This window comes from Schistocerca piceifrons, chromosome 6 (assembly GCF_021461385.2).
Source record: "Schistocerca piceifrons isolate TAMUIC-IGC-003096 chromosome 6, iqSchPice1.1, whole genome shotgun sequence".
NCBI lineage: Eukaryota > Metazoa > Arthropoda > Insecta > Orthoptera > Acrididae > Schistocerca > Schistocerca piceifrons.
Window position 1 is genome coordinate 336826979 of NC_060143.1, and position 24610 is coordinate 336851588.

Sequence of the window (24610 nt, forward strand, 5' to 3'; positions counted from 1 at the left end):
ATTCTGATTCAAAAGGAGTGGCTTTCCACTGTATACTAGAAATTTTTAATCTTTGACTTAATGTTTTCACCTTTCACGTTTCTCTGCAAAATGAACAAATAACGAAATGCATTAGAAGTAGGACGTAGATCAGACCGTTTGAAGCAATACTCTCAACTCACATGTGAGTCTGGAAGACGAAACTTTGAGCTAAATGTATTTTGGATTAGAAGCCGTAGTTGTTATCAGTCGACTCTGATCTAGTCACTAAGAAATTTTATTCCAAGAAATATGCATAAATATTTATTGATGAACTGGTTTCCGAGGAGTCATAACAGAGGCAAGACAAGGTGGAGAAGTATCACGACTAAAACTGTCTAATCGTATCCAAGCAGCACAGGAGATTAACAGCTGTGATAACAGTGGAGGGTGGACGTAAGTAGCATTAACGTCATAAAATCGTTCTGCATTTCAATTATCGGAACGTTTCTCACTTATAGTACCACAGTGAACACATGTACCAACAATTGTAAAGTGTAATGATTGCGCCTGAAGAAATCCTCACCGACACCAATGACTCCCTGGAGAGAGAGAAGAAGCCACCAGCAGTTACACGTAGTGGCTGCTGGGCTCTGTGCATTAGAATCAGCAGGGACCGTTTGGTGGACGTGGGGCATTCCTCCAGTGACGGCACTGCGTCGTATGCCGAGAGCGCAACTTTTTCACTCTAGAAGAAACAGCAGACAACACCAATAAATCAACCGATAACATCGACTTCTCAATACCATACGTTTATTGTCCAGTAATAATTGTTACACCACTTTACTGATGCAATCAAAGAACGGTTTCTAGATTAAAAGACAGGAAAAACTGTAGCTAAATGGTGAAGAGCTTCTGTAACGCAAGTTTAATGTTAACGTTTAGAGATAGGTAAACAATGGGAAATCAGTAGTCATTCGGCGATCTATTTGACTTTTAATCTTCGGGTTGTCTACATGCCAGTGGCAAATGCAAGACATTACACATTGTGGTGTCACCGCCAGACACCACACTTGTTAGGTGGTAACTTAAATCGGCCGCGGTCCATGTAGTACATGTCGGACCCGCGTGTCGCCACTGTGATCGCAGACCTAGCGCCACCACCAAGGCAGGTCTCGTGATACGAGAGAGGACTCGACCCCAGTTGTACGAGAGCCTAGCTACCGACCAGTTGTACGCGAACCTAGCTATCGCCCAGTTGTATGAAGCCTTTCTCTCTCCTTAGCCGAGAGACAGAATAGCCAGCTAAGTTAATGGCAACGAACTAGCAAGGCGCCAGTTGTATCAGTGCCTATAGCTTACGAGAGATGTATTCCAAGAACTAAATAAAAGATAAGTACTAAGCATCTACATACTTTTCTTCTTATTCATTCATAAGTTTTTATGTTCCAGACTTCACGCCCGTATGCTTATTGCTGTGCGTGCACTATCGGCCACAGCGTTAGTCACTAGCTTTCTTTTGCAGCAGTCAACTCCACAGTGTCGGTCCAGATACCGACACCACAACAATTATGGCGACGAGATAAAGAGTTTGTATTACTTCGTTTGTTTGCTTCATTGGCGCCGTTTTAAAGATTTTTGATTGCTTACATTTAATTGTGTCATGGCTTCGCCACAATCTCCAGATGTACTGTCCGAATTTTATCGCTTGCAGAATCAGCAGACGCAGGCGTTACTGGATGCCCTTGGACAGCTCGTCCAGGGTCAACGTACCATTCAAACCGATGCGGCCGCCGCCGCTTCTTCGCTACCGCTGCCACTGAACGCTGTTGCACCTCCCTTTCGACCATACGTGGCAGCCGATGAGACCTGGCAAGAGTGGTCTCGCCAGTTCCACTTTCATCTAGAAGCCTACAGAATTCAAGGTAATGAGCGGCAGCCGTTTTTGCTTTCTTGTGTCGGTGTGTCCACATACCGTGTGATAGTGAAATTGTTTCCCCGGCGCGACGTAGCAACTTTGTCATACGAGGAAATTTTGTCTGCATTAGATGCCTATTTCAAAGAAACAGTTAATGTGGTTGCAAAACGGTATACGTTTTTTCGTACAAAACGTACGGCCGGTCAAACTAATAGGGAGTGGGTAGCAACATTGCAAGGACTTACTAGGGACTGTGCCTTTGAATGTGACTGTGGTCTTTCTTATTCAGATACAATGGTGCGTGATGCAATTGCACAGAACGTTTCTGATGTTCGCATACGGGAGCAAATTTTGAAACTAGTTAATCCCTCCCTTCAACAAGTGATAGACATATTGGATAGACAGGACACACTGGACTGTGCTCAGGAATCTTTTGAAACTTCGCCAGCCGTGTGTAACATTAACCGGCCCGCTGGACGCGCTCCGCGGCCCGGTAACCGGGCCTCGCGCACGGACACACAGCGACCGCCGCGTGCTAAGCCAGGTGTGCCGCGCCAGCACACAAATGCAGTGAAATCATGCCCGCGGTGTGCTACTCGACATTCGCGTGAACATTGCCCGTCACGCCAAGCTATTTGCTTTTTCTGCAATAAGAAAGGACATGTTCAAAGTGTTTGCCAGAAAAAGCTCAGATCAGACAATCACAATCATTCCCGGCCCTTTGCTTCGCGCCGGAATCGAACCAAGGACACTCAGGCTCGTGGACCTTCGCCTATGGACATTCATGTCGTTATTTCCACTTCGTCCGGTGACACTTTCTCTAACAGTAGCTGTGTTCGTCCCACAAACACTGTGCGTCGACGTCGCCGGAAATCACGTCAATTAGCAAGTGATTCTGTCCCAGTGTCTGTTCCAATTGCACACAACAGTCGCTCTTGTCGTCAGCAGGACAATAAACTTTTTGTGGACTTAGACTTTGAAGGCAAAGTGATACCATTCCAGCTCGATACCGGAGCTGCAGTTTCATTGCTCAATCACGACACGTACAAACAACTGGGCGCACCTCCGTTGCGTGCCGCAAATGTTAAGCTAACTACATATTCCGGACAGAAAATTCCTGTGTTAGGACAGTGCAGCCTTCTTGCAACATACAAGGAACAAACAAAACTTGTGTCATTTTACGTTCTTCGTTCTTCTTCTGCAGTGAACTTGTTTGGGCTAGACTTATTTAAGTTGTTTAACATGTCTATTGTAAATCAGGTCCTATCAGTGAATCAAACTGTGGCTACCGACAGTGTTTCTCGGCTGTGTGACGAATTTGCAGACATTTTTGCACCGGGCTTAGGTTGCGCTAAAAACTATGAAGCACATTTAGAACTGAAGGTAAACGCGCAACCGAAATTTTTCAGGGCGCGCAATGTTCCCCACGCATTGCGTGATGAGGTCGCAAGAACGTTACACGATCTCGAATCACAGGGTGTAATTGAACGTGTGCAAGCTTCTCTCTGGGCCTCACCCTTAGTAATTTTGCCAAAACCTTCCGGAAAATTGAGACTTTGCGTGGACTTCAAGGCCACAGTGAATCCACAGCTAGTGACTGCTACTTTTCCTTTGCCCCGCCCGGAAGATCTTTTTGCTAAACTGTGCCCGGGAAAATATTTTTCAAAGTTGGACCTAGCCGATGCGTACTTGCAAATACCGGTGGACGACGAATCCCAGCGCGTATTGGTGGTTAACACGCATCTTGGATTGTACCGCTTCAAAAGACTGCCTTTCGGGTGTGCATCCGCCCCTGCCTTGTTTCAGCAATATTTACAAACTATTTGTGCGTCGGTCCCTACTGCAGCAAACTATCTGGACGATATAGTGATCTCCGGACAGACAGAAGAAGATCATCTTGCGAACTTACGAACATTATTTCAGGTCTTGCGGCAAAATGGTCTTCGCTTGAGGAAGGACAAATGTGTGTTTTTTGCTCGTGACTTACCATACCTGGGACATGTCATTAATGCCCAAGGCATACATCCGAGTCCAGAGCACCTCCGTGCCATACAAGACTTGCCGTCCCCTAAAAATCTCAAACAGCTACAGAGTGTGTTGGGTAAAATTAATTATTACCATAAATATGTGCGCAATGCCTCTTCCATTTCAGCTCCGCTTCATCGCTTACGCCGTAAAGGTGTTCCGTTCGTCTGGACGCCGGAATGTGACCGCGCCTTTCGCCAGTTGAAATCGGCGTTGCTTTCTAATACTTGCCTTACGCCATTCGATCCCCAGAAACCCCTTTTGTTGATGGTAGATGCATCGGATTTCGGGATCGGTGCTGTGCTTGCGCACAAAGTTGGCTCCCATGATCGCCCTATTGCCTTTGCGTCCAAATTGCTCTCGTCTGCGCAAAGAAATTATTCACAGATAGAGAAAGAAGCTTTGGCTCTCGTGTTTGGTGTTACTAAGTTCCATGATTTCTTGTATGGTCGTCACTTTACCATCATCACAGACCACAAACCTTTGACATCGCTTTTTCATCCGACCAAGCCTGTACCCCCACGTACAGCGCAGAAATTCATTCGCTGGTCTATTTTCCTCTCGCAGTACCGCTACGATATCTTGTATCGGTCCACTGCTAAGCACGGAAACGCCGATGCGTTGTCCCGTTTGCCTGTTGCTGAGGATAAAGCATTCGATTCTTCCGAACTTGCTTGCATGTTCATTGATTCGGAAACCGATGAAGTGGTCGAATCGTTTCCGATTGATTTTCGTCGTGTCGCTACAGCAACAGCTGCTGACCCTGTCCTTGCTACTATTTTGCGTTTTGTTGCTACGCAATGGCCTTTGTCAAAGTCTCGGATCGAGGATCCGTTGGTTCGCCGATTTTTTGCTCACAAGGAGAGACTTTTTGTTCGACGTGGTGTTTTGTTGTTGCGTTCTGATAATGATCAGTCCAGAGTCGTGGTCCCACGTTCGTTACAGTCCTCTGTTTTACGGCTTCTTCACCAAGGACATTGGGGTATAGTGCGAACGAAACAACTTGCTCGTCAGCACTGTACTTGGTTCGGAATCGATGCTGCGATAACGAATATGTGTTCTTCGTGCCCGGCGTGTGCCGAACAACAGTCCGCACCGCCGCGGAAAGTCTTTGCGTGGCCAAAAGCCACTTCCCCTTGGCAACGCTTGCACATTGATTTTGCTGGTCCATTCGGGAATGCTCGATGGTTGGTTCTGGTCGACGCCTTCAGTAATTTTCCTTTTGTTGTTCGGATGTCTTCCACGACGTCCTCCGCCACCATCCAAGCGTTGTCTGCTATCTTTTGCATTGAAGGTCTTCCGCAGACTATTGTTTCCGACAATGGCCCACAATTCATGTCCGCAGAATTCCAGTCTTTCTGCCAGGCCAATGGTATTCAACATCTGACATCCGCGCCGTTTTCGCCTCAGTCCAACGGTGCCGCTGAACGATTGGTCCGGACTTTCAAGTCACAGATGTTGAAATTGAAAGAGTCGCATTCTCGGGAGGACGCATTGTTGCTCTTTTTGTCTTCGTATCGCTCTCAGCCCCGAGATGGTCGCTCGCCGGCTGAGTTGCTCCACGGTCGTCCTCATCGCACCTTGATGTCTTTGCTGCATCCGCCGCATCAGGTTCCTGTGCAGCGGCAGACTCCTGCTTTTGCTCCAGGCGACGTTGTATTTTATCGCAACTATCGAGGTTCACGGCGTTGGCTCGCAGGGCGCATTCTTCGCTGCCTCGGCCGCGCGATGTATTTGGTTTTGGGGGCCTCTGGTGAGGTGCGTCGGCATCTCAATCAGCTGCGCCTCTGTCGTCGCTCGGGTTCTGCCGCTCCCCGTCTGCTTTCAGCGACGGTGCCGTCCGGTCAGCGCCCTGGGGACCCATCTACTGGCTCGCCTCATCCCCAGGTGTTACCGACGATGCCTTCCATTTTGCCCCATGGCGACGCGCCGCCGCCGCCGCAGCAGCAGCAGCAGCAGCAGCCGCCGCCGCCGCCGACCGCATTCGACGCTTCGTTGCAGCCGCCAAGCGCCTCCCAGGGTCACGCGCCGCCGATCGCTTCCCGTGACCAGCTGTCCTCCGCCATGGAACGCCCGCCCGCTCCGGACCACATGACGTCATCGCGCGTCGGCTGCCCCGACGCAATGGAAATTGATCCTTCAGTCCCTCCTGTCTCTTTACGGGCGCATACACCACATGTTGACGTGCACCCTGGACTAGTTTTGCAGGCGTTTCCTAGCTCCCCTCGGACCGGATGGCCGGGTGCGGGTGGCACAGCCTCGCCTGTTGTTAGGCTCCCCACCTCCTCGCATACGTCAACATGTGGTCCTCCCCACGGCGGGCGGAAGCCTTATCTCACGACCGTTCGCCGATTTGCGGGGGAGGAATGTGGTGTCACCGCCAGACACCACACTTGTTAGGTGGTAACTTAAATCGGCCGCGGTCCATGTAGTACATGTCGGACCCGCGTGTCGCCACTGTGATCGCAGACCTAGCGCCACCACCAAGGCAGGTCTCGTGATACGAGAGAGGACTCGACCCCAGTTGTACGAGAGCCTAGCTACCGACCAGTTGTACGCGAACCTAGCTATCGCCCAGTTGTATGAAGCCTTTCTCTCTCCTTAGCCGAGAGACAGAATAGCCAGCTAAGTTAATGGCAACGAACTAGCAAGGCGCCAGTTGTATCAGTGCCTATAGCTTACGAGAGATGTATTCCAAGAACTAAATAAAAGATAAGTACTAAGCATCTACATACTTTTCTTCTTATTCATTCATAAGTTTTTATGTTCCAGACTTCACGCCCGTATGCTTATTGCTGTGCGTGCACTATCGGCCACAGCGTTAGTCACTAGCTTTCTTTTGCAGCAGTCAACTCCACAGTGTCGGTCCAGCGACCGACACAACACACATAATATCACGTGCCACACTCCCTGACACATCCGTATGTCACATCTCCATGGAGTTTCAGTGGTGGGAAATTCAAGGAGCTAAACACAGTCCAGGATTTTACCACTCATTAAACGGACATCCCCATCCCAGTATTTTACCAGCTACTTAACAGCTAATCACAACGTAGCCCCAGAGCACCCACCCTGGCCATATACAATAATATCTTAACACTCTCTGTACCAGGCCTATTTTATGCACCCGTCCCTAGAAACCGGGCAATTTTACCAATATTAAAAAAATTACTGCATCAAATCTACTGTTTGGATTGTGGCAAATTTGGTACCATCTTGAAGCTGCACATTTCTACTTTAATTCTGAGTGAAAGAAACTACTTTACAATGCACAGCTTTAAGGTACAGTTATAGAAATCACTTAGATGTTTTAAGAATTTAGAAAAAGTCATACGAATAAGGGAATACAATTGTGATTTATTTTTAACCAAAATTGTGGCACTACATTACATGTTTCTGATAGTATACAGTATTACATATAAATTTCACACAGAATCATATTGTTTTTTAGTGTGGAAAATTTTAAAGCAAGGTTCCAGGCAGAGTGCAACGCCACACTGTTCACATTCGTATCGTGTCTCTTTGCGAGAAGCCTTGCCACTCTGTTTCTTGCTCCTGGAACTGCACACGTGACACACACGAGCAGCATACTTCTTAGTAGTTGCAGGTATGTGCTGCAAAAAATGTCTCTTTGTTAGCCGACCTACAGTTCCTTCATTTCTTGGAATGAATTCAAGTGTGTCGTCTTCAACAAGCTGAACTGCAAGCACTGTTATAAAGTCTGTTATTGTAATTTTCTTCCTGTGCACTGCATTGTACAGCCAAAATGCATTTGATACTCCCATAAGCAGCAAATGGAAATATAATTTTCGCCACCATTTCACAGTTCTGTGCTGGAACGGATTGTACTGCAGGCGTTGGTCTCCAATATCCACTCCAATTTTATTGAGGTTGTAATCAAGTACCTGAAGTGGTTTCAATACTACAGACCCATTTCTCTTAGTATGCGTACCAAATGTTGCTTGATGCCTTGTAGACAATGTATACACATCTCTCTTATCTTTCCACTTCATTGCCAATACATTATCTTTACGCCGAAAAGACATTTCGCCCTTTTTCAGCGTAGCAGATACTAAATCTTTAGGCAATCCTTTCCTGGATTTGTTCACAGTACCAACAGCTCCAGTGCCTTTCTCTGCCAGTTGCTGAAATAGCTCTGGACTGGAATAAAATCGATCTAAATACACAGTGTGGCCTTTGTTCAGCAAGCTGCTGTCAGACAACAATCGCAAAATAACCGCAGACGAAGAATTGTCAACAATATGCTTACCAGCATAAACTTCAAAATTTACAACATAGCCACTACTGGCTTCAGCAACAGCATATACTTTCAGTCCATACTTATGAGGCTTATTTTGCATGTAAACACGGAAACTCACACGACCTCGAAATGGGCAAATTCCTTCATCAATTGTCACTTTTTCTGAGGGACGATATGCCTGGATACATCGCTCCTTCAAATTATTATAATATGGCAAAACTTTGTAAAGTGGATGAAATCCATCTTCGCCTGGTTTTTTCTGATTTGAATTGTCAACAAGATGCAAGCATGACAGTATCTGAGTGAAACGCAAACGGCTCATGACATGGGGACAAAAGTTACAACTAAGAACAGGATTAGTGCTCCAATGGTCCGCAATTTTGGGCTTTTTCGAAACACACATGTGGAAAATAATACCCAAGAAACGCCTCATCTCACTTATAGTCACTGGCTTCCACGAACTCAAAACTGAATGGGGCTTCAGATTATTTCCTCTTCTTTTCTTCTGTATTGTCTGTGATGCATACAAATTTGTCTGTCTCTTGAGTTCATTTACGTCACTGTCAGTAAGGAACACTTTACTGCAATCCAGTACAGAACTCGACTCATCAATATCCACTAGTATCTGCCTGGGTGTCGTGTTGACAGGCAGAGGTCGGTAGGTGTCAACTGCAGTCCACTCACTGTCTTTCGGATACGGCACAGCTGCTGGATTTGAAGCAACACCTTCAACATCATTCTCGTCTTCATCTGAAGACAAACTGTCATCAATCTCGTCTTCTAAAAAGAATATCACATTATGTGTAACTACATACATCGTTTACACATGTTCAACAGATATGTGCGTACTGCACAATTACGTGGAAAATTCGGAAATACGTACCTTCAAACACACCATTGCATTCAGAATCGTCTGAATCACTCTCTACATTATCCAGAGTGTCGCTATGATTGATCAAATCCGCAATTTCTGCGTCTGATAAACCGCGCCGAAACATGATGACAAACAACTGAATGATATACAGACTGAGAACGCAAAGATAAGTTTTAACATGAATTACAGCGCTGCCGTGACATCTATGGACGCATTTTGTTAATAAACATCTGAAAAACGTATAGCGCTGGCCAAACCCGTAGAAATAACGTTGCAGTGTTTTGAATGAAATTAAATGTAGCGGCCCGTAAATTTTACGGGCTTGGTGATTTTCGCGCGATCCCAGGCCCGTAAATTTTACGGGCTTGGCGCTTAGAGTGTTAAAAATATGAATTTGGTGCCGTGTTCAAAATATATCTGATTACATATCAAAATGTGTAAGGATACTAACATCAAACTTACTCGTACATGAGGTTACCTGAATTGAACAGTATGTCGCAATTGTTAGTCAGCATAGTTCGATTAATGTACCATACTTTGTTCTAGATGCAATGAAAAAGTAAATATTAGCAGGTCTAAGCTGACCGTATTCTTTACCAAAATACACTTTACATTACAGCATCTACAGCTTGCAGGCTGAGCAGGACTTGTGGACGTGCATCGTTCAATCTTTGTATCACACTCAGAGTAAGGCACAGTTTAACATTTCCATATTAAAGTATACGCATCTGTCAAAACCGATGCCTACAACATGTATTTGGACTCTCAAATTAAGTTACCCACTGTCGTTAACAAGTTAAATATGTTTTAAAACTGTACAAAAGGAATGAAGTCAGCAATGCTGTTGTGTTTGATATCTTATTTGAGGAGTAAATGAGGCTGTGCACAAATCTGTACCCAACCAAACAGAAATACATGCTAGAAAAAATGTTATGCTAAGCAGGCAGACAGTGGTAGCTGAAACAAATAAGGAGTATCTATTACAGATAAATAAGCCTCAGCTACTGTAACAGCGCAAGCAATGTGTACCCTACACTTGACACCTCCAACGAGACTGTGAACTCTCAAATTACTCTCGAGATGGCTCATCCCATGTATAAATAGTCCTACAACGAGGCAGGACACATGTGCCCTGCTGAAGTAACTCGCTAAACAAAGTAGTAACATGCTAAGCAAGACGTTTCACGTTAGGCCTATATGAGACTTTACCCAAAAATGAACCTGACCAAGCGTCAGTTTAGGGAGAAGAAGATAACAGCACACACAAAGTTTATGTAATGATTCACAACGCTGTTTTCACGTTTAAAGTGTCCATCAAAGTACATGAAAATGTATAACTTACAGTACTTCCATTCCCAAAAGGGAATGAAAAAATTCGTCAGTAAAACACACACACACACACACACACACACACACACACACACACACACACACACACACTGCATGTACTGAGTGAGGGTCACAACTACCAGCCAGTATCCCATGTACTTCACTTAGCAAACAAAGGCCATAAACTCAACCTGCTCGAAGCCCTGGAAATTAACAAACATCTTGCTCACAGTCCAGATCTCATCCTAAATGACCCGACACAGCTCAACACTTCCCCTCTCCTAAACTTCATTTAATCAGCTCTGTTGTTCATTACTTCCCACACTCTCTCTTCCTACATATTCCCATTCTCCTGTATTCATGAAATTGTTTTGTTTTGTTGAAGTTGTTTTTGTATTCCACTTAGACTATAGTTTCAATAGTTAAGGCTTTCTTTTAACTGGTACTTGTATTACTGTCCATGTTTACACCCCTTGCAGTTGTCTCATCAAATACTGTTCATATTTTACCTCGCTCATTTATTGAATGAAAACTGTTACACACCCACTGCTTTAATTATAATGTTAACGTTAAAATGCAGTACCACCACACTCTTAGACTGTAGGTTCCCTCAAACACTTCCATTTTCCTGCATTTATTTATTTCTGTCTATCTTATTGATATTGCGTAAGTTCCTTACGGATTCTGTATTTATATTGATAACTGTCTCTTCTTTTAATTTGTTGTGTATCACTCTCCATGTTTCATACCTCCTGATGAAGCCTTGTCTAGTACTAATTTTATTTTATTTTATTAGTTTTGATTATTAATAGAAACTGTTATGTACTTTAAGTCGTAACTGGTATCTGAATTTTGGTTGATGCCTCCTTGAATGATCAGCTAGCTTCTGCAGCAGTTTGTGACGTATTACAATTTGGAGGAAGTTATTGTTCTTTAAGGTTTAAAATACGACTCTGTTAGTTACTTGGCCGTATTGCGGATAGTTTTGAGCCCAAGTTTTCGTAGCTTTTCATACCTAAGGCACCACTGTTGTAAGTAAATAAGATCAAACAGCAATCTGCTTTTCGTGAGAAATGGAGATCGCTTAGTATCAAACTTCCTTCACACTACACGTCCAGCTACATCAAAATTGGTCAGTGGAGTTCAGCACCATACTATTGTACAAGAGCATAATCCAATTACTGTAATTAAGAAATCATGAGAGATTGTTACTTACTGAGTGAAAACTAAAGAGAATGCATTTCTTTTCCTGTATTTTAATGAACTTTATACACTTACAATTCTGTCGATTGATAGACGGCAACAACAATGAAATATATCTCCGTTTCCTAAAACAAGATTTCTCTATTCTTCGCTTCCAGAAAATTTGTATACATAAATGTTTGACAACTCTTACACATACTTTACTCGGTTCTATCACTAAAATATCAATCTTCATTAAATGTAACAATATGTTCTGTGCGACGACCTATCAACACGTCCTCTTTCCATAAGATACAGATTAACAGTCCTCTTTTTTTAATAAAACAATTGTTTTTTTTTTTAGTGTCCATACTCAAAGATTCTCTAATACTGTCGTTGCGGGGATTGCGGGCTGAAGAGTTTCATGCTGTCCAGCTGCGCTTCACTTCAAGTACTTTTTGAATCACATTTACATTTACAGTATTTACATACATTTCTGAGCTTCTCAGAATAAAATGAGACACAAATTAGTTTAAAAAAAGCAGTAAGGCACACATAACATTACAAGCTCTCCGCTAATCGATGCAAAAATACGTGATTCAAAAGATGGGGCAGAATTGAAGGGTGTACTGAGAAAGGAAGCTATTTCGCTTTGAGAAAAAAAGGATATAAATTGGTTTATCTAAACCATTGTATTAAGATATTACTTGTTGAATAAAGTGGTAACTACTTCTTAATTTACTGTTGTGTAAATTATCCAAAAGGAAACATTTTAATTCAAATAGCACTGGTTGAGACCCTGTATGCTGTAATTCTTATGACAGTTAAAAAATGCACACGTATCAGAGAGTTTTGTCCTGACTGAAATACTGTTGTTCGAGTGTATATAATGCCATCAGGTTACATGTCAACTGAAACCACTGCATGTCTCTTCTGGGGTACCTTCACTGTGAAATGTTTTTATGGATTTCAGTTTTCGGTAAACAACACGGAAAAATGGAGAAATATATGGCTGTAGTGTTCTGAGATCAATCAACTTTAGGGCAGATATAAAACTTCTGTGTGGACAGAGTAGTGGTATTCCCTGAAGAAGTTTTGGAGCGATTACCTGGCATTTTCTTAAAGAGTTCCATTCTGTGCCACTCTTCCAAGTGGGAATAGACATGTTGAAAGAAGATTATGTGTTTTTGCTTCTAAAATTTCACAGCACTTGTTTTCGTAATATGAAAGCCAATACATTTAATGCAACAGCATTCTACTATTTCACTGTTTAGCTGTTGAAAATCCCTGAAATATTCTGTTGTCACTGCGATGACCTCAAACGGATTTTTGACTTTGGCATTCCTTAAAAGTTCATCCCACCTGTCAATGTGCAAATAAGATTTGCTTTTCGCATTTTCTTTTCCATTGTGACAAAGTCTCGGTCACCGGGTAAGTAGGTACGTCCAGCAACAAGGAAATGATATTGGATATCATGGAGTCAGTTGACAACAATACAATAAACATTGTAGTGTATTTCCTTTGTCCAGTGCAAGAGTCCCAGAAAGAAAACTTTCTTTTATAATACACATTCGATGGATTGCCCAGTATTGTCGCAATTCGTGATGCAATATCTGACGAATCTTCAGAGGCAATATCTACTGGCTACATACACATAAAATATGAACTAGAGTTGCATGTGCGGAAGCCAAGATTGTATGCCCACAACAGCGTTAGGTAGAACGATGTCTCTGTTTGAATTTTAGGCCACGGAAGTGCTTGTTGTAAATCATAGGTGTTTACAAAATACTAATAGTCATTACTGGAGCATTCTCTCAATAGAACATATGCTTCATCATCTCAATATCTGAAGCCTCACATTCAAAGGAATATCGTCGTTTGGAGAGGCACTGCACTCATTACTCATGTGGGAACTTGAAGCTTACATTAAAATCTGAGTTGAAATCTGTAGAATACACTTCTTATTTTATAGGTAAAACTCCTGATACTTGACATTCTTTCTCACAGAGGCGGTGCATTTCAGACGTCTATTTCACAGTTATAACGCACACTTTATGTGCATTGTCTCTCCGCGAAATGGCTTCAGTTGTTCCAAGATTTTGTCATATGTCTCCAGTAGTATCCAACGAGCCTTTACTCATTTTGTTCTTAACATTGCTGTTTTACTTGTCTATATATTATGTTGCATTCCCAGATGTCACGTTTTAAGTTCATCAGTATTTTCATCACCAGCTACATTATCGCCGATATTAAACAGTTTCCTGTCACCTCTAGCTGTTGACACTCTTTTAGGTGACACTGTGAAAACGTCGCGAAATATTTTTAAACATACGCTATACTTTGCTCCCGTCGCCAATGTTACATGATAAGGAAATCAGTACTTTCTTCTGCTCACTCCTACATCATTACGTATTTTAACAAATCCCTGACTCCATTCTTTATGCTCAATAAGATCATTGAGATATGTACCCGAATATTGTGGACCTAAAGTGTGTAAAACTCACAAAATAGTGAGGTTTTAGAAATTTCATATAACACTGAATAGCTGTATCACCTAACGTTAGATCAGTCTATTATTTTTTTGCAGTCATATCCAGGTTCTTTCTTTGCTGCTACATACTGGTTTTGTTATTGCACGCATTCATGTTCACTGTTTCTTTTCCTCCTTCCGCATGCTCTCTTCCATTTGTGTAGTTATGCCTGAATTTCTTATCACCAGTTTCAGCATTCTCAAATACACGTGATCCATGTTTCTATTGCCATTTTAAAACTGGGCCACCAGTAGGCCAACAACTTATATGCGAAGAGTGACATAACATGTCTATTACAATGTAGGGACCAAATGCAAGTTATGTCTAATACTTGTAAGTAAAGAGGGATATTAAAGAAATAATTACATTCTGGAAGACTATGTTCTTCACTTATAACTGATAAACCTGTCTCTAACAGTTCTACTTTCGTGCATCTGTAACTCACTTAACAAGCACCAGTAAGTGTCATACCACCTTCTTTCACTCAAAACGATCATAAAGGCGCATACAGGAACTTAGAACAACTACTGTAGAAAGAGCTGGAGCAGTGCCGTGTTGTTTAGTCTACAGGATAGACAAAAATTGGCAAATAATACTGAGAACGCACGAAGTTCAGTTTTCCTTTTTTTCCCTTAAGCATAACTCCCTCTCTAACTAGACTCCTCTTTAAGAGGCACATTCATGGATGAAGTGGATGGAGAGAGGAAGAGGGAGGAAGATGTGGGAACGAAGAGGCAGCATGGCGTGATGTGTGCTATATACGAGTGAAGTGTGTACATGGGCAAAGCTGTGGGGAAAAGTATGTTTTTATATTAAACTGGCATACTCATCAATGCTTCACAACTGCTAAATATGTATGCGAATTGGATGTATCTCCTAATCTCTGTCTCCCCGTCACTCTGTCCATACCTTCATCCTCACTGTCTTTATCTGTCTCCTGCTGCTCTCTCATTTCACTGCCTATCGCCTTCTCACAGTCTGTCAGTCACCTACTGCCCCATTGTCCATCAATTTCCTTATCCCCCTCTCTATGTTCATTTCCTCTCTCTTCTCAGTCCATCTCCTCTTTTCTCGGCGTCTGACTCTTGGATATTAGTGTTCTAAATGAAACTTCGATTGGGAATTGACGGCTCTTAAGATGAATGGGTAAACCGTTTGGGATCATCGGCATATGGAGCAAGAGATACATCCCTCCAAGAACTGTCAGGAAAATAGGTTCTGTGGCTGAATTTTGCATGGTTTTAATCTTCAAATGGATAGGGCTGCATAGTTACAGAAAATTCAGACTGCAGAGTAGCATTCTAATCATAAGCCAATAAGCTATAAATACATCTTCCATGTTCTGTGCTAAAACGAACATGAAGGAATAAAAGAAACATACAGAATAATGTGTATACAAATTATATTCAAAGAGAAAGATTATACACAGGGGAAACAATTTATCCAACGTTTTAATTCCCCTGATTTCGTAGTTCAAACTGATTCTGAGAAAGAAAAGTAAACCATAGATTTTTACAGCATGGTTCTTGTCCCCACAGTCAATTGTAACAGAAAACCATACATTGTCGTTCAAAAAATGTACAGCCTATGTCAGTCTTTGGGAACGGCAAGGAACGCGTTTCTGAAGAAGAGAAATTTGTTAACATCGAGTATAAATTTAAATGTCAGGAAGTCGTTTTTGAAAGTATTTGTATGGAGTGTAGCCATGTATGGAAGTGAAACATGGACGATATATAGTCCAAGAGATGAATACACTAAGCAGATTCAGAAGGATGTAGGTTGCAGTAAGTACTGGGAGATGAAGAAGCTCGCACAGGATAGAGTAGCATGGAGAGCTGCATCAAACCAGTCTCAGGACTGAAGACCACAACAACAACAAGAGAATAGAAGCTTTCGAAATGTGGTGCTACAGAAGAATGATGAAGATTAGATGGGTAGATGACATAACTAATGAGGGGGTATTGAATAGAATTGGGGGGAAGAGGAGTTTGTGGCACATCGTGGCAAGAAGAAGGGATTGGTTGGTAAGATATGTTCTGAGGCATCAAGGGATCACAAATTTAGCGTTGGAGGGCAGCGTGGAGGGTAAAAATCGTAGAGGGAGACCAAGAGATGAATACACTAAGCAGATTCAGAAGGATGTAGGTTGCAGTAAGTACTGGGAGATGAAGAAGCTTGCACAGGATAGAGTAGCATGGAGAGCTGCATCAAACCAGTCTCATGACTGAAGACCACAACAACAACAAGAACAACAACATGTCAGTCTTAATGTTTATTAGGGTATTGCGTAAAAATTTGAAGTAATTTTTCGATATTTTTGCTACCAACGTTTGCCTATTGTACTTTAAATATATTTTTATATTGTACGTATTTAAGGAATGTATAGTCTACGTCTATCCATATTTATTAGAATATCGTGTGAAAATTTCATGATTTTAGCTAACGGGGTTTGCTCTTTACATATTGCATACGTATTTACATACAACAAGTATTTAAAAATACGTAACCTATGTCCATCCAAACATTTAGAAGTGTATCATGTATCGTTTACAATACAGTTGGGAACCGGCTCCAGCCTGCGATTGGTTTCAGTGTGGCCCACGGAACAATTTCGTGGGAGAGAGAGCGAAGCACTCACACTGTATTCCACCAGGGTCCCATTTTCGGATATTTCTGCCAACGCTCTCCTTGCCTTGCAATCGCAGCTTATGACGCAGAAGAAGTGAAAGGTCGCAAGCTGCCTTGCTTGCCTCATTCCATTTATATGCTAAATTCATCTGCCCTTGTCACGACTGGTGATAGGCAGGACACTTTAGTCCCATCACGCTGAAAGCCTCCCCACGTTATTTAATGCCGGACAATGTATTTCACGAAACTAAAGTGGCTGTCGGTAGAGGCTTGTAGTTCAGTTCTAACAATGCGTGAGAGCCACACAGTTAGCGCAGATCTCTGAAATCGACAGAGGAGGCCAAACGGCATGCAGAGGTTCTATTCGAGCTCACGGGTGTCAAAGGGCCACCTGAGAGGATTCACCGAACCCCCATGTCAATCAATCCAAGACAGGGCTCGTGGTATTCAGCACGATACGGCTGTTAGGAAGGTTTAGGGCGGTAGTCTCAAGTCTTGGAATTTCTGGTCCTCGCAGAGTTTCCGTCACTTTAGTTAGGATTCTAGAAATTCAGAAATGTGTAAATAACGCTCTGATTCGCCCATAGCCTACTGATGTCAGACCGGAATTTCTGGAGAAAACTGGCGAGGAAGTTGACCCGTCCTTGGGGACATTCCGGTTCAAAATGGCTCTGAGCACTATGGGACTTAACATCTGTGGTCATCAGTCCCCTAGAACTTAGAACTACTTTAACCTAACTAACCTAAGGACAACACACACATCAATGCCCGACGCAGGATCGAACCTGCGACCGTAACAGTAGCGCGGATCCGGACTACGCGCCTGGAACCGCTAGACCACCGCGGCCGGCAGACATTCTGGGGTGAGAATTTATTAAACGTGTGAGTTTTCACGCTGTTGGTAGAAAACAGTAACATTTGTCAGAATGAGACTTTCACTCTGCAGCGGAGTGTGCGCTGATATGAAAATTCCTGGCGGATTAAAACTGTGTGCCCGACCGAGACTCGAACTCGGGACCTTTGTCTTTCGCGGGCAAATGCTCTACCAACTGAGCTACCGAAGCACGACTCACTTTAATCCGCCAGGAAGTTTCATATCAGCGCACACTCCGCTGCAGAGTGAAAATCTCATTCTGGAAACATCCCCCAGGCTGTGGCTAAGCCATGTCTCCGCAATATCCTTTCTTTCAGGAGTGCTAGTTCTGCAAGGTTCGCAGGAGAGCTTCTGTAAAGTTTGGAAGGTAGGAGACGAGGTACTGGCAGAAGTAAAGCTGTGAGTACCGGGCGTGAGTCATGCTTCGGTAGCTGAGTTGGTAGAGCACTTGCCCGCCAAAGGCAAAGGTTCCGAGTTCGAGTCTCAGTTGGGCACACAGTTTTAATCCGCCAGGAAGTTTCGTAACATTTGTCCTGTTTGATGGTTGTGGCCAGAATGGCGACAACAGCAATGTCGGGAGCAGGGAGAGCCAAGAGGGACACGGTTGGTTTCATTTATTATTCGGTCAACCACTGGAGTAACAAAATCATTTGGTTGACTTCATTTGTATTCTTGCTTCATACCTTCATCGCAATCGCTTTTACCAACAGTCATCTCACTGAGCCTTTCGCTATCTCATTGCTTTTAGTTTAATAAAATGTGAATTAAATTTTAATTTGGTTTAATTTGAAGTAACTTGTAGTTACTTTGAATTAATTACTTTTTTTTTTATTCGGTGGTTAAGTAAAAACAGTCATTCAGTAGGATTTTTTTGAAATTCCCCATCTTAGGATTCCATGTTAGGGTCATTTTTTTTTATTGCGGTTTCGTCGGAGAATTAAATTTTTACATCGGGTCTTAAGGTGTGTGTGACTGAATCTGGACAGTTCCATCTTTCGGGTACGAAATGTGCTCCTATACATGCGGGTTATAAAAAATTTTTTTCTAAAAAAATGTTTAAAAAATTGTTGCGTATAGTTTTTGTGGACATTAAAGAAGTAAATTCAAACACTGGAATGACCTGCTAGGGGCCAAAAACCGCTAAGTTATTCTTAACTGTTAGTCGACTACGATTACCTGCCTCATCGCCGTATTTGTTTTTCTGTCCTTTCTCGTATTAACATTACGAATAAGCCTTGTCGACTGCGGACCTATTAGAACACAGCTACTGTTGAAATTGAAGGTAATTTAATGAATTAGCTGAAACAATTTGCTTTTATGGGCGTCTGTTTCTCCGTGACGACATTTAAAGATACCTGACATTCAGTCTTCACATTTTATATTTACTTACGTGTCATGAACAGTTTTTGTCGACTAACGGCGTTGAAGAATTATCTAAGATAGCTATTGTAAAACGTCTAAGTAAAGAAATAATGTTCGCTAGGTGTAAATGAATGTAAGCATGTGAATACACTATGAACGTAAAATATATCTTTGTGCGCGTGTGAAGCATAATATTTGCTATCAAAATGTCTTACTTAAGCTCACGGGCCGCCTTGTCAAGTGTCGTGACAGCAGTGCATAAAGTCCGTGATATTAATGTTTACGGGATAATGTACCGAAGCGTATGGCACCTCTTTCCCGATATTCCACGTCATCAAATGGTACAACAAAAACATATTTTCGAGAGTACATTCATTTGATGTTCATACCGTCTTCCTATGTTTACATTCATATATATGTCACTTCCTGTACACTGCAAAATATGCCCACGCTGGCTTACATCTACACTACTTTAGAAACACAAGACTAGTATTCGAAAAGTTCTGGTCCAATTTATTTAAAATTTTCACACGATACACTAATAAACGTGTGAGTGAACACAGGTTCCAAATTTGTTAATATATATGTTATATAAATATATACGTTATACAAATGTAATATATATATCTTACATATGGGGAAAAAATTTTCAGCAAGTATCCCAGAAGGCTCTTAACACAATTTTTTGACGATACTGTAGTATATATACAGGGTGTCCCAGCTATCTTGTCCACCCAAAATATCTCTGGAACAATAACAGCTATTGGAAAATGACTTTAACACAAACTTATGTTTTCTTAAATGGACCTCCTATATTTTTCCTTCAGCAATCCATAGCGAGACAAAGCACATAGACAATGGCGTTGATTGCATCGCAATATTCCCATTACATCCCGAGATATTGAGACGCGAAGTTGACGCTTGAAACACCCGACATGCGCTGCTAGCGCACGTCCTGAGGCTCAGGCGTGAACCCCATGCTGCCCGTAATCGTGATGTGATTGACTTGCGTAATCACACATCCATACTTATCAAGAGGTCCGAAACGAATAATACGGTCTGCTGCCATCCTGCATTAACGTCGTACATTCTAGCAGGTATTTATCCCATAGGCCAGGGGTGATGTGGTTCTGTAACATATCTGTGTACCGCAACGTTAGTCACAAAGTTAACTTCGCTTATCGTTAATCCGTTACTAAAAGGTAATGCCATTCAACGTTAAAACTTTACTTTACTGTAGATCTGGCGCAAGTGACAGTTAATCATTCACTCGTAATAGTAAAATTCATGTTGATGGTTTTAGTGAAACGAGCAAGTGGACTAAAAGTTTTACCGTTGTTTAGGTAAAAATGTTTTGATTTGGGAAGTTCAGGTAGGACATAGAAGATGATTGTAAACATGTTTAACCAACTAGTTTTATTATCACGTAATTATCAATGTTATGTTTATCTAATGCGTTAAATGACAAATTGTTGCAAACAAATGTTTCTTAACATCACTGGGTAAAATGGCCCTTTGTAGAAACTTCCTCTGTGATACCAGCACTACATACCAAACATAGCGTTCACATCTCATACTCAAAGTGATGCCCATTGGCTTGCATACATAGGTCACTCTGCGGATGAAGGATGCCCTACTTCGTGCTAGTGTTTCCTCTTTGATGGCTGTACAAGCGTCAATAATGCGTTGCTTCATGTCCTCTGGTGTTGTTGGTTCATGTTGGTAAACAGCATCCTTCACTGCTCCCCAAAGAAAATAATCCAGTGGTGTAAGGTCCGGAGATCGGGCAGGCCACCTAACTGGGCCACCTCGTCCTATCCACCTACCAGGGAACTTACGGTTCAGAAGTCGTCGTGCTCGTAAGGCGTTATGTGCAGGGCATCCGTCATGCTGATACCACATGACCATTCTCCGGTTCAGAGGTACGGTGTCCAAGAGAACAGGAAGATTGTGTCTTATAAATCTGGAGTATTGTCTGCCATTTTGGATGCCATTTATAAAGAAAGGTCCGATAATGGTATCTCCAATAATCCCACACCAAACATTAACTTTCGACGGACGTTGATGCCTTACCTGACGGAGCCATTTTGGATTTCTGCGGACCAATAATGGATATTCCTCATATTGACAATTCCTTTGTTGGAGAATGATGCCTCGTCGGTAAAGAGAACATCTGCAAAAAAATTTGGATTAGTCAGAAGTTTTTGCTGAGCCCACCGACAAAATGTTACCCTATTGCGGAAGTCATTTCCATGAAGATCCTGGTGTAAATGAAGATGGTAAGGATGAAATTTATGACGTTTAAGAATACGCTGTGCATTTGATTTCGACACACCAACTTCACTTTCAATTTCACGTGTGCTGATTTGAGGATTCACAGCTATGGTGGCGAGCACAACAACTTCAGCACGTTCATCTGTGCGTGTTCTAGGACGATGTCGAGGTCTTGGATTTAAGCTTCCCGTTTCACGTAGACGAGATGTGAGACGACCAAACATCCGGCGCGAAGGCGATGGCTTGTCAGGGAATCGTCTTCTGTACAGTCGTTCTGCCTGAACAGCATTTCGTCCACCTACAGCGGGGTACAGTACAGGTATGTAGAGTAGGGTAGAAAACAGACATATTAACTTAATAATCATAATGTTCGCTAACAGTACTATCAGCAAACAAGCAATGTCATAACGTATTTCCCGTCAACGTACATTCTCCATAGATCAGCAGCATTTCTACCATATCTTCATGTGTGTACTTTATACTGTACAGTATAAGTTCCAAAACACAACGTTTATTCACAATGTGTACTACCTCCGGCCGTCACTAGATTACTCTGATGCACGACTACACTGGCAAGCGGTGTACTGCACGCCAAAGCAACAACAAATGGGATGCTCGGAGGGTGGTGGAGTACAGGAGTTTGCATGGGTCGCCAATCATAACCAAGGCGAAGTGGTAACTGTGGCAGTAGTGGGAACTACGTTGGACACTTGAATAGGTAGAGCCAGGCCCTGCGCGACGGGCACAATGGGTCATATAACGCATTAGATAAACCTTATTTTGGGTGTGCAGGATAAATGAAACAACCTGACGGGTGTACACCGATCGGTACTGGTTCATATTGTGTACGTAGATACGTAAAACGTGCAAGAGGGAAACCATTATGTGCTTATGAGAGTTGATGGCAACAGACCATATTATTCGTTTCGGACCTCTTGATAAGTATGGAGGTGTGATTACACATGTCAATCACATCGCGATTACGGGCAGCATGGGGTTCACGGCTGAACCTCAGGGCGTGCGCTAGCAACGCATGTCGGGTGTTTCAAGCGTCAACTTCGCGTCTCCATATCTCTGGATGTAACGGGAATATTGCGATGCAATCATCGCCATTGTCTATGTGCTTTGTCATGATATGGATTGCTGAAGGAAAAATATAAGTGGTCCATTTAAAAAAAACATAAGTTTGTGTTAAAAAACACATATGCTTTCGTTTTAGAATGTTTCCAAATACGTACATTCATTGGCCCCAGCCCTACATTGATAACGGTGAAAGTCGTTTTCCAATAGCTGTTATTGTTACAGAGATATTTTGTGTAGACAAGATAGACGGGACAACATATATATATATATATATATATATATATATATATATATATTTATATATATATATATACACTCCTGGAAATTGAAATAAGAACACCGTGGATTCATTGTCCCAGGAAGGGGAAACTTTATTGACACATTCCTGGGGTCAGATACATCACATGATCACACTGACAGAACCACAGGCACTTAGACACAGGCAACAGAGCATGCACAATGTCGGCACTAGTACAGTGTATATCCACCTTTCGCAGCAATGCAGGCTGCTATTCTCCCATGGAGACGATCGTAGAGATGCTGGATGTAGTCCTGTGGAACGGCTTGCCATGACATTTCCACCTGGCGCCTCAGTTGGACCAGCGTTCGTGCTGGACGTGCAGACCGCGTGAGACGACGCTTCATCCAGTCCCAAACATGCTCAATGGGGGACAGATCCGGAGATCTTGCTGGCCAGGGTAGTTGACTTACACCTTCTAGAGCACGTTGGGTGGCACGGGATACATGCGGACGTGCATTGTCCTGTTGGAACAGCAAGTTCCCTTGCCGGTCTAGGAATGGTAGAACGATGGGTTCGATGACGGTTTGGATGTACCGTGCACTATTCAGTGTCCCCTCGACGATCACCAGTGGTGTACGGCCAGTGTAGGAGATCGCTCCCCACACCATGATGCCGGGTGTTGGCCCTGTGTGCCTCGGTCGTATGCAGTCCTGATTGTGGCGCTCACCTGCACGGCGCCAAACACGCATACGACCATCATTGGCACCAAGGCAGAAGCGACTCTCATCGCTGAAGACGACACGTCTCCATTCGTCCCTCCATTCACGCCTGTCGCGACACCACTGGAGGCGGGCTGCACGATGTTGGGGCGTGAGCGGAAGACGGCCTAACGGTGTGCGGGACCGTAGCCCAGCTTCATGGAGACGGTTGCGAATGGTCCTCGCCGATACCCCAGGAGCAACAGTGTCCCTAATTTGCTGGGAAGTGGCGGTGCGGTCCCCTACGGCACTGCGTAGGATCCTACGGTCTTGGCGTGCATCCGTGCGTCGCTGCGGTCCGGTCCCAGGTCGACGGGCACGTGCACCTTCCGCCGACCACTGGCGACAACATCGATGTACTGTGGAGTCCTCACGCCCCACGTGTTGAGCAATTCGGCGGTACGTCCACCCGGCCTCCCGCATGCCCACTATACGCCCTCGCTCAAAGTCCGTCAACTGCACATACGGTTCACGTCCACGCTGTCGCGGCATGCTACCAGTGTTAAAGACTGCGATGGAGCTCCGTATGCCACGGCAAACTGGCTGACACTGACGGCGGCGGTGCACAAATGCTGCGCAGCTAGCGCCATTCGACGGCCAACACCGCGGTTCCTGGTGTGTCCGCTGTGCCGTGCGTGTGATCATTGCTTGTACTGCCCTCTCGCAGTGTCCGGAGCAAGTATGGTGGGTCTGACACACCGGTGTCAATGTGTTCTTTTTTCCATTTCCAGGAGTATATATATATATATATATATATATATATATATATATATATATATATATATATATATATATGTGTGTGTGTGTGTGGGGGGGGGGTGTGGGTGTGTGTGAGTGCAACATACATATATTAAAAATAAGTCACCACGTATAAAATTTGATTAAATCGGTCGAAAACTTTCAAAATTTCGGCTTATAGCGGTTCCACTTCATATATTATAAACACACACACACACACACACACACACTCACTCTCTCTCTCTGTCTCTCTCTCACACACACACACATATATATATATATATATATATATATATATATATATATATATATGTGTGTGTGTGTGTGTGTGTGTGTGTGTGTGTGTGTGTGTAGGGTATATCTGAACATTTAGTAGAATATTGTGTAAGATTTTGAAGTAAAGCGGCAAGAAATTTAACAGATATTTAAACAACACTTTGTCTTTTCTTGGTAATATGGGTATGTTACATACATTAAAATAAGCATGTATCCTAACTTCATCCAGATATCTAGTAGAGCAATAATAAAAAATTTGAACTGCTTTTGCCCAGCACTTTTTGCTGTTTTTGCTTAC

The 24610-nt window shown here is 43.1% G+C and overlaps 1 protein-coding gene across 1 annotated transcript in view; it reads right to left on the reverse strand.

The window, feature by feature from the left end:
- Positions 1-24610, reverse strand: part of LOC124803066 (odorant receptor Or2-like) — a 68675-nt gene that overhangs the window by 14797 nt on the left and 29268 nt on the right. Inside the window, exon 5 of the mRNA XM_047264193.1 lies at positions 545-706. Coding sequence (XP_047120149.1) covers positions 545-706 — 162 coding nt within the window. The remainder of the gene's footprint in view (positions 1-544; positions 707-24610) is intronic.